We start from the raw sequence: 11,779 nt of genomic DNA on the forward strand, positions 1-11,779 counted from the left end.
AATCATTCCAGGGCCAAAGACTGAATGATAGGCCTTTTATGGCTTGGAAGGAGAGAGCAGAAGGCTTGAAGCTACTGGCCAAAGAGAATGCGATCAGAAGCGGCAACAGCAGCAGGTCTAATTGACCAAACACCAGGCTGACTCCACTGAATAACTGATTGGATGGAACAATGCCCTAGCATGGCAACTACGCCTTGGCTGTGATGGTGTGCTAGCCTCTCCTCTATCCAGAAGTCCAGAGAGCTTGGCATTGTCCAACTTGAGCCAAGTGCCAGGCCAAAAAAGGACTGTTTCAAACTGTGGCCTTCGTTTGGACAACCTGGTAACTGCATGGTAGACCAGGTTTTATGCTGTGATATGGTCATGAAGCTATCTGCTTGTACTATTTGCAATGGTTGGCTGCGGGAACTAGGTGTACTTCTACAATTTGATACTTTTCGGCATTCCCTGTATAGCCATTATGTGGCCTACAAACCTGCAATATTTAGAGAGGGCTAGGTAACTGCAATAATCAATTCCACACTTTGTGACACCTTCACATGAAATTTTGCAAAGGTACAAAAGATGTTTATAATCACAATACAGCAGCCACTTACAGTGGGGCAAAAAAGTATTTAGTCAGCCGCCAATTGTGCAAGTTCTCCCACTTAAAAAGATGAGAGAGGCCTGTAATTGGCATCATAGGTAGACCTCAACTATGAGAGACAAAATGTAAAAAAAAACCCCAAACAATCATATTGGCTGATTTGGAAAGAATTTATTTGCAAATTATGGTGGAAAATAAGTATTTGGTCACCTACAAACAAGCAAGATTTCTGGCTCTCACAGACCTGTACCTTCTTCTTTAAGAGGCTCCTCTGTCCTGCACTCATTACCTGTATCAACGGCAACTGTTTGAAATTGTTATCAGTATAAAAGACACCTGGCCACAACCTCAAACAGTCACACTCCAAACTCCACTATGGTGAAGACTAAAGAGCTGTTGAAGGACACCAGAAACAAAATTGTAGACCTGCACCAGGCTGGGAAGACTGAATCTGCAATAGGCAAGCAGCTTGGTGTGAACAAATCAACTGTGGGAGCAGTAATTAGAAAATGGAACACATAAAAGACCACTGATAATTTCCCTTGATCTGGGGCTCCATGCAAGATCTCACCCCGTGGGGTCAAAATGATCATAAGAATGGTGAGCAAAAATCCCAGGACCACACGGGGGGACCTAGTGAATGACCTGCAAAAAGCTGGGACCAACGTAACAAAGGCTACCATCAGTAACACACTACGCCGCCAGGGACTCAGATCCTGCAGTGCCAGACGTGTCCTCCTGCTTAAGCCAGTACATGTCCGGGCCCATCTGAAGTTTGCTAGAGAGCATTTGGATGATCCAGAAGAGGATTGGGAGAATGTCATATGGTCAGATGAAACCAAAATACAACTGCTTGGTAGAAACATAACTCGTCATGTTTGGAGGAGAGAGAATGCTGAGTTGCATCCAAAGAACACCATACCTACTGTGAAGCATGGGGGTGGCAACATCATGCTTTGGGGCTGTTTCTCTGCAAAGGGACCAGGACGACTGATCCATGTACAGGACAGAATGAATGGGGCCGTGTATCATGAGATTTTGGGTGCAAACCTCCTTCCATCAGCAAGGGCATTGAAAATGAAACGTGGCTGGGTCTTTCAACATGACAATGGTCCCAAACATACCATCCGGGCAATGAAGGAGTGGCTTCGTAAGAAGCATTTCAAGGTCCTGGAGAGGCCTAGCCAGTCTCCAGATCTCAACCCCATAGAAAACCTTTGGAGGGAGTTGAAAGTCCGTGTTGCCCAGTGACAGCCCCAAAACACCACTGCTCTAAAGGAGATCTGCATGGAAGAATGGGCCAACATACCAGCAACAGTATGTGCCAACCTTGTGAAGACTTACAGGAAACATTTGACCTCCGTCATAGCCAACAAAGGATATATAACACAGTATTGAGAGGAACTTTTGATATTGACCAAATACTTATTTTCCACCATAATTTGCAAATAAATTCTTTTCAAATCAGCCAATGTGATTGTTTGGTCTTTTTTTTACATTTTGTCTCTCATAGTTGAGGTCTACCTATGATGCCAATTACAGGCCTCTCTCATCTTTTTAAGTGGGAGAACTTGCACAATTGGTGGCTGACTAAATACTTTTTTGCCCCACTGTATATAGCTTCAAGTTGCAATACTTTATGGAGCTGAAGATTAAGTGTTATGATTTCCTTGTTTAAAATGTCTTAAAAGAGTACTGTTTCTGATGATTTGCACTGCCATGGTGAGTGAATGGGTATACAAAGTTGAACTATTCTTAGACACACTCATAACTCAATCTGTAAGTTTTAGGCAAAACAGTGGCCTTCTCTGGATCGTACAGTATTTAAGGAACACTGGTTGTAATACATTAATCACTTTTACTTTTAATTAGTTAGTCCTTGATTTAGGAGCATTCATTTAGCTACAGTTTGAAGTTACCATGGTGCTGGTAAAAAGGGACTTATAATGTATTACATATGACCACTGCAGCATCTCCCACCGTCATGTGGTAAAAATGTAGGTACTTGACAACTGGCTTGCATTTACAATTATTGCTGCACCCCCCAGTCATGTAATTGCAGTTTATGACCCTCTCCCAGATGGTTTCTGACAAGCAAAGTTAATAGGGGAAGATTAAGATTTGCTTAATGGCAGCATGATTCAGTAATGACCATGGTGATTTGCTTAACAACCAAGGCAAAAAGGCCGCAAAACCAGGCACAAGTCACTTAATGATTGCCTTGCTCAGTGATGGAGATTCCAATCCCAGTTGTGGTCATAAGGGCTATTTATCTTGAATTAATTTTAATTACTGCTTGATGAAGCCACTGTTGCTGGGAAAGAGACTATTATTAGTCATCTCTCAATCTGGCCTGGTCTGTCCCCAGCTTTTCCACTGTGCAAAATACATGAGGAACAAAGCAGGGATTGCATTCTTTTTGCTGATGTTTTTGACTACTTTTCAAAGCACAGCAAAAAATGAGAGATTGGCAGTCACCTGCCAAATTGGTACACTGCCACATTTTGTAGCTGTTGAATCCGGCTCTCAAAATGCTGGCATTGCCATCGTTTCCCACAACTGACAGCTATTTTCTATCTTCCTTTCCAAATACGTCAAAGGAAATAGATCTAAGACATGTTACTACGATTAAAGATGCTGGAACCTTAGTTACAGGTTTTATATCCTTCCTGTTCTGTCCTGACACAAAACACAGAGATGGAAAGGATAATTTAGTCTAGTGTTTTTCAAACTTGGCATGTAGGCTGGGGAATTCTAGGAATTAAAGTACACGCATCTTAAAGTTTCCAAGTTTGAAGAACTTGATTATAGCCAACAACAGGCTCTAACATCAAAATAGACCTGACAGATGTTGAATGCTTCAAGATGTTTCTTAATATTTCGCTAAAATCTGTCTTCTTGTAACTTAAGAACATTACTATGCTCCAGAACAACAGAAAACAAATCTTAACCTTCTAAGTCAGGGGTGTCCAAACTTGGCAACTGGACACCCCTGTTCTAAGTGAACTTGACAAAAAATGTTGCTGTAACTTTCCACGCTTGTCTTTTCTTAAGGCTAAATGCATTTGTATTCTCTCTTCAGAGGACTTTTCAAATCACCTGATCATTCTTCCTCACTGCTCTAAGAATAGGTTATAGTACTCAAATGTTGAAGTCTAACCAGCACAGATTATATTGGAGCTACTGTTTCCTGAGACTTAGAAACCATACTTCAAGTTTGAAAGTTTGGAATAGCCAGTTTGATTTAGCCAGTTTAAGGCATCAGGCTAGAAACCAGGAGACTATGAGTTCTAATCCTGATTTAAGCATGAAAGCTGCCTAGGTGACTTTAGGCCAGGCACTCTTTCTTTGTCTAAACCATCTCACAGGGTCACTGTAGTAGAGAAAACAGGAAGAAAAAGGAGTACTAGGTATCCCAAAGATGCTTTTTCAGGAGGTTTGTTATTTGAAGACGTTTCACTTCTCATCCAAGAAAAGCTCTGACAGGATAGTGGGGAATGGAAGGATTTATACATCTTTATATTCCTTCCATTGCCCACTATCCTGTCAGATCTGAGGAAGCTTCTTGGATGAGAAGCGAAACGTCTTCAAAAAAAACCCCAAGAAAGTCCAGTTGTCGCTTGAAAAAGCACCTTTGGGACAACCATGACCAGGATGATTGAGAATCTCTACAGACTTTGAGAACTAGGTATGTTGGCCATCTTGAATTGTTTATAAAAATATAATAAAAATGTGATAAAAATCAACATAAATACTTCTATGGAAGCCACCTCAAACTGCTCACTCATATGCGTTTTTTCAATCTACGTCTAAATATTATATCAAAACCAGCTCAGTAATATCTTTCATGAACTATAATTATTACTTAAATAAAGTGTAATAAGAATATATGAAAATATACACAAGCCTCATAAAATCCTGTCCATTTTAGGTCAAAATAACAGGACAAAATAAACAGGAAGTGAATCTATATATAAATGCTATCATTTTCTTTTGTTTTCTGTTCCTTAATAGCCAGGGGACTCCCTTCATGGAGAATTTCAATTTTGAAAGTGAAATGCAAAGTACCAAAATCCTTTTTAAACTTTTCTGTTTTCTTCTTTTATAATTAATTACGTGTGTTCTTTCTCTTTGGTTTTTGAAGTTTGTCAATTAAAAAAGAATTTTAAAAATATGCGATTAATTTACTCAAATAAATGAGGAAGTACCCCAAAAAATTTCTTAAATAAGCAAACATGAAATTAAATAAGAGAGAGCTTCATTTTACTATTTCGGCTTCTCTATTCTTATTTATATATTTTTAGCCTGTGGCATTGTACATAACATTTCCTATTGTTCTCCATAAAAACCACCCCGTGAGGCATAAAATAGTCCTCAGCTGAGGACAGTCAGTGACCGTTTGAAGTTGCAACGGACTTTCCCACATCTATTTACAACCCAGTTTCAAAGTTCCAATGATCATGTGATCTTATCTGTGGCGCTTGGCAACAAGCCTGTGTTCAAAATCTTTTGCAACATCCTCCAGTTACATGATTGCAATTTTTGGTATTTCTTTTTTGCCAGAAACTGGTACAGGTAGTCCTCAACTTACAATAGTTCATCTAGTGACTGCTCAAAGTTAAAATGGCACTGAAAAAGGTGTTTTATGACCATCTTTCATACAACCGTTGCAGCATCCCCATGGTCATGTGATCAAAATTCAGATGCTTGCCAACCGATTCATATTTATGACGGGTCCAGTGTCCTGGAGTCATGTGATCCCATTTTGTGACCTTTTGACAAGCAAAGTCAATGGGGAAGCCAGATTCACTTAACAACTGTGGTACTAATTTAACAACTGCAGTGATTCACTTTGCAATGGTGGCAAGAAAGGTTATAAAATGGGGCAAAATTCACTTAACAAATGTTTCACTTAGCAACAGAAATTTTGGGCTCAACTGTGGTCGTAAGCTGGGGACTGCCTATATTTGAATCTATATATAAATGCTTGTGGCAAAAAATAGGTTGACATAATAAAGACTACAAAAAGGTTGTAAAATCGGGTACATTCATGTAATTCCAAGCTTAATTACAGTCATAAGTTGAGGACTACCTATAATTGGGACACCTAGAGAATTTGTAGCTCAAAGCCACCCTTGAGATTTTACAACTGAGGGTAAGAGTAGATCTGGGATTCTCTGTTCCAGGTCATTTACTACTATATCATGCTGCGATTTGCTGTGACTGTCACCCCAGCTTCCAAAGCTTATGATATATAACTTAAGAAGGTTAGAAAAGTCAACTTTTTGCTGGTTGGAGACTGCATTTAATATTGTGGGTGGCTAAGAATCATGGTGAGTGGGTGATGATCCAATGTATATGGAACCAGAATTTTCTCTCTTCTCCCTCCCACTAAGCTTTAAAGGGAATTCAGGGCATGTCTGTACGTTATATTGACTATTTTAGAACACACACTGCACATTTTTGTTTTCTTTGTTTTACAAGAAATCATACCACAAGTGTTAGGAAAGCAATGTTCAAAGGTGTCTCTGAGGATCATCAAAACAAACCAACTCCATCTAATCTAACTTTTTTCTCTCAGCACTCGATAGCTGTAAATGAAAATGATGAGAATGTTTCTGTGATAGAATACTTTGGATTATGGAGCTTGCATTTAGCTAGAATGATTAATATTTTTAAACTGTGAAGCTAGAGGGCAATGTATAGCCTGCAGGCAGTATAAATACAAAAAAACTAATTCGGTGGTTTTTAAGTTAATAGCATATTCACCGCATTAATTTAGGAGGAACTCAAAGAAACTTCTTTCTTAAAGGAAAGAGATGGCAATTAAAAAGAAATTAAAAAGCATGGAAAGGAGGAATACCACATATTCATAAAGATGAGCCCCAAATCACAATTTAGAAAGCAATGTGAAAGCAGCGGATGGCTAGAGATGAGACTTCCCTTCACAAAAAACAAAGGTAGTCCTCAACTTACAAACAATTTGTATAGTGACCATTTAAAGTTACACTGGACATGACCATTTTTCACACTTATGAGCATTGCAGCATCCTCATGGCCATGTGATCAAAAATTCAGATGTTTGGCAACTGATTTAGGATGGTTGCAATGTCCTGGTATCATGTGACCACCTTTTGCGACCTTCTGATAAGCAGAGTCAATGGGGAAGACAGATTCACTTAATAACAATGTTATTAAGTTAAAAACTGTGGCAAGAAAGATCTTAAAATTGGGCAAAGCTCAGTTAACAACTATCTCGCTTAGCAACAGAAATGCTCAATTGTGGTTGTACGTCAAGGACTACCTGTAGGCGGCCAAGTGGATTTTGACAAGGCAAGAGTTTAATCCCCAAAATGCTTCTCTTGCTTGCTGTGCTCCAATTTCTTGAGTTCCAGATAAACCATCATGGTGAATGAAGCGATGGAAAAAATGACTGGGTGCTGAAGTTAGCCCAGCTGACTGAATGGTACCAGTCAAGTTTGTAAACAGAAGGTACACAGGTATACGTAAGAGATGAAAGTTTGCTGTTCTTTTAAAAATTGATTAGGACTGTTTGAGAATGTTCTCTCCTGACAACTGGAGATAAAAGAATTAGGACAGTGATAAAGTGGCTCAACAGAGACTTAATGAACTTATGTGCGGCAGGGCAACCAACATCTTAGAGGTGTTTTGTATGCTGTGCTCCATCTTTTTGAAAAAGGAGCATTTTTGTATGTTGTCACCCAGGGACTGCTTTCAATTCCCTGACCCACTCCTGTGCAGCTGAAGCCTAGACCAGCCTGGCCCAGTAGCTAGGCCAGGCATGCCTCATCAGCAGTGGGAGCAAACAAACAAACAAACAAAACAACAAAGTAAGATGAGCTAGGACACAGATGGGGGAAGATAAGCAGGTGGGGCAATTGGAGTCAGCTCCTTATGTTACTGAGGGTCAGGGCTGGGAGGTACCAAGCTCAGAATGGGTTGGCTTGGATACTTGCTTAACAATCCACAACTTTTGATTAAGAAGTGCAACAGGGAGAGACAGGATTACAGTCTTAAAGCAATCATGTCACATCTTGTTTTTAAGGATGACATTACTTAGTGACTGAAATTCCAGTTATCAAACTGGAGTGCAGCATGTCAAAACACGTCTTTGGATGTGGTTGCCGTGCCATACATAAGTTTGGTAAGTATCTGTTGAGCCAGCCTATCACTGCCTTAATTGATCATTCAAGTGACTGAAAAGTCAAGGACTAGCCATAGATCTTTTAATTTGCTTGTGAAATCCAGCCAGAATTGAAATGTTATGGAAACTGCTCAGCAATCAAGGAGTAGCAATGCTTTTAATTACAATCAGAAGAGAAGCGTAAACAATAATTACTATCTTGCCCAATAGCTGTTCAGCTATTTTATCTTGATCTTTTTTTCCCTGGCACAAACTGAATTGGGTATTATCAGTCTAGATCAGCGATGGCAACCTTTTTTGGCTCACGTGCCACAAGTAGGGGGAGCACGGGGGGGGTCGTGTGCGGGCGTGCCGCATCCATAATGCAACGCGCGATCCCCCAGTGCACATGCGCGCACAACGCGCCCCCCCATTTTTACATGCTTTTTTCGCCCTCCCCAGGCTCCAGAGGCTTTATAGGAGCCTGGGGAGGGCGAAAAGAGCCTCCCCCGCCCCCCCGGAGGCTTCAGGGACCGTCCGAAGGCTTCCCTGAAGCCTTCGGAACGCTTAAAACCAACCTCCGAGCACCCCGGAAGTCACTTTTCGCCCTTCCCAGGCTCCTATAAAGCCTCTGGAGCCTGGGGAAGGCGAAAAATAGCTTTTAAAAAGGTGAATTCAGCTGGCCAGCGCGTGCATGCACACTGGCCAGCTGACAGGGCAGCGCCTCGCGTGCCCTGACAAATGGCTCCGTGTGCCACTTGTGGCACGCGTGCCATAGGTTCGCCATCACTGATCTAGATAAAAGAAGGACTGAGATGACATGATAGAAGTATTCCAGTATTGAGGAGGTGTGGCAAAGAAGAAAGAAGGGGTTAATTTATTTTCCAAAGCACCAGAAGGCAAGACAAGAAACAATGGATGGAAACTAATCAAGGAGAGAAGCAACCTGGAATTAAAGAGAAACTTTTCCTAACAATGAGAATAATTAACTGGTGGAAAACAGTTTGCCTTCAGAAGTTGTGGGTGCTTCATCACTGGAGGTTTTAAAGAAACGACTGGACAGCCACCTGTTTGAAATGTTAAAGGATCTCCTGCTTGAGCAGGGGGTTGGATTAGAAGACCTCCAAGGTCCCTTCCAGCTCTATTCTGATTGAAATAACATTAGGAAGGCCACTGGGGAAAGGAGGGACCTCAAATGAATCCTCAACCCCTAGAACTCCAAATCTGTACCTGTTTACTGAATGCAATTTCTTCCAGATCAAGGGACTTCGGGGATCAAGGAGTATCTAAAACATGACCTGCTCCATTATCCACACCCTTCTACCAGGCTGGACAGCATGGGAGAAGAGAGAGGTTCTGATCTAACTGTAGACCAAAAAAGCCAAAAGACCCCCCCCCCCCAACTCCAGCTGTACCCCAGCTAGTAGGAAAATATTTTCAGGTCTAAGGTATTTTTAAGAGGGGGAACCCCCCCTCCAGTATTATAGGTCGTCCCCCTCTGCGGGAATGAATGATAACTTCGAGGAAAGTAAAAATTGGATAGGTGCAGAAAAAGTATCTGTATTGGAAACACCGATGGATCATACATTTAACAGATTAACAGAATTGGAAGGGACATTGTAGGTCATCTAGTCCAATCTTCCCTCCCCCAAAGTAGGAGATGCCTACACCATTTCTGACAGATGAGAGCCCAGTCTCTTCACTTAAAGGAGCATTTTATGAAACAAATTCGCAATGTAAAGGAGGGAGGGAAAGCATTTTATGAAACAGCATGCCATTTAAGGGGGAGGAAAGGTGGTTTCCCCCACCCTCCTTTCTGACCTGGGGGAAACCTGGGGGGTGTCTATGACAATTTGGCCCGGGCCAACTCACCCGTCGACTCGTTGCAGGACAAGAGTTACACTAACATTTTTATTTTATTGATTTATTTTACTCCATCAAGCATGAATTAGATAACAGATATAAGTATAGGCATGATTATGAATAGATGAAATTAATACGAATACAAGGGAATCTTGGGACAGGTATGGAGGCACGTTGGTGCTCTTATGCACGCCCTTACAGACCTCTTAGGAATGGGGTGAGGTCAACAGTAGAGAGTCTAAGGTGAAAGTTTTGGGGGTTTGGGGGAGAAACCACAGAGTCAAGTACAGCATTCCAGGCATTGACCACTCTGTTGCTGAACATCAGTGAAATAGAATCATCGAAGAGCAACGCCAAAGGAGGGACATAACGAAATGCGAAGGGCAAAAAGATTAAAAAAAACTTTTTTAAAATTCATTTTAAATAATTCAATAGAATTGCAAAATTGTCCCACGGCCACTTGTCCCACTCCCAAGCTTGGGGAGAGCCTGGGGGAAAACTCACCGTTTTTCCTGCCCTCGCTCATCGGCCCATACATCGCCTCGCGGAGCCCTTCGCGGAAGGCGTCGCTGCTCTCCACGCACCGGTGCTTGGAGCTGCTGGTGAAGGCCAGGCGCCGACCGGGAGCCAGGAGGCTGGGGAAGCGGGAGGCGAGGCGCTTAGCCAGATAGCTCATGTCGCGGGAGCCTTTGGGGGCCAGCTTCCCGTCCACCTCCGGCTGGTACCACATCCCCCATCCCGCCAGGCGCTCCGCCACCGAGCAGCGCCCGCCGCCGCTGCCGTCCCGTTGGAGGAGGCCGTGCAGGCGCGCCAGCTTCTCGATCTGTTTGCGGGTGGGGAAGCGCGTGCCGTGGCGCACCACGGCGCTCAACTGGAGCGGGGTGCAGGAGGCCGGCGGCAGCGGAAAACCCGAGAGCGGCCGCCCTAGCGACAGCGGGTCCCGGAGAAGGTACGGGTGCAGCTCTTCGTAGCGGGATTTGGTGCCGAAAAAGGGGCTCAGCAGCTTGGCTCGCTCGGCCGCCTCGGCGTCGCCCTGCAGCTCCCCGTTGACCAGGAGGAGCAGAAGCAGCTGCAGCATCGGGACGAAACGCGAGCGAGTCCCTGGGCACCCCATGGCTGAGTACGTCAGCCCGCTCCGTGGAGGACAGCGCGAGTCCTCGCCACCGCCGCTCGCCTCCCTTTTGTTTTCCTCCCCCCCACCCCCGGTTGGAGGCCGGCGATACCGGCGGCCACGCCTCGGCTTGGCGGCGAGACCGTGGCTTCCTTTCCCGCCCTTCTCCAAAATGGCCGCCTTTGTCCGTGACATTGAAGCCCCTGGAAGGCCTCCTCGCCCGCAGTCAGCATGGCGCTCGCTCCTCCTCTTCGTTTTCTCAATCATTCTAAACTTTAAGACTTCATTTTAAACTCTGGGAATTGGGAGTTGAAGTCCACAAGTCTTAAAGTTAGATTTAGGCTTAAAGTTCTGGGAGGTGAAGTCCAGAAGTCTTAAAGTTAGATTTAGGCTTAAAAGTTCTGGGAGGTGAAGTCCACAAGTTTTAAAATTAGACTTAGGCTTAAAGTTCTGGGAGATGAAGTCTTAAAATTAGATTTAGGCTTAAAGTTCTGGGAGGTGAAGTCCAGAAGTCTTAAAGTTAGACTTAGGCTTAAAGTTCTGGGAGGTGAAGTCCACAAGTCTTAAAATTAGATTTAGGCTTAAAGTTCTGGGAGGTGAAGTCCACAAGTCTTAAAGTTAGATTTAGGCTTAAAGTTCTGGGAGGTGAAGTCCACAAGTTTTAAAATTAGACTTAGGCTTAAAAGTTCTGGGAGGTGAAGTCCACAAGTTTTAAAATTAGATTTAGGCTTAAAAGTTCTGGGAGGTGAAGTCCACAAGTTTTAAAATTAGACTTAGGCTTAAAGTTCTGGGAGATGAAGTCTTAAAATTAGATTTAGGCTTAAAGTTCTGGGAGGTGAAGTCCAGAAGTCTTAAAGTTAGACTTAGGCTTAAAGTTCTGGGAGGTGAAGTCCACAAGTCTTAAAGTTAGATTTAGGCTTAAAGTTCTGGGAGATGAAGTCTTAAAATTAGATTTAGGCTTAAAGTTCTGGGAGGTGAAGTCCAGAAGTCTTAAAGTTAGATTTAGGCTTAAAAGTTCTGGGAGGTGAAGTCCACAAGTTTTAAAATTAGACTTAGGCTTAAAGTTCTGGGAGGT

At 42.9% G+C, this 11,779-nt stretch overlaps 1 protein-coding gene across 1 annotated transcript in view; it reads right to left on the reverse strand.

Annotated features, from left to right (window-relative positions):
* Nucleotides 1-10,914, reverse strand: part of MINPP1 (multiple inositol-polyphosphate phosphatase 1) — a 28,546-nt gene extending 17,632 nt beyond the window's left edge. The window contains exon 1 of the mRNA XM_081955696.1: nucleotides 10,098-10,914. Coding sequence (XP_081811822.1) covers nucleotides 10,098-10,899 — 802 coding nt within the window. The 5' untranslated portion in view covers nucleotides 10,900-10,914. The remainder of the gene's footprint in view (nucleotides 1-10,097) is intronic.
* Nucleotides 10,915-11,779: the final 865 nt, after the last annotated feature.

The sequence above is a fragment of the Natrix helvetica genome, assembly GCF_964273705.1.
Source record: "Natrix helvetica genome assembly, chromosome: 5".
In the NCBI taxonomy this organism is placed as follows: domain Eukaryota; kingdom Metazoa; phylum Chordata; class Lepidosauria; order Squamata; family Natricidae; genus Natrix; species Natrix helvetica.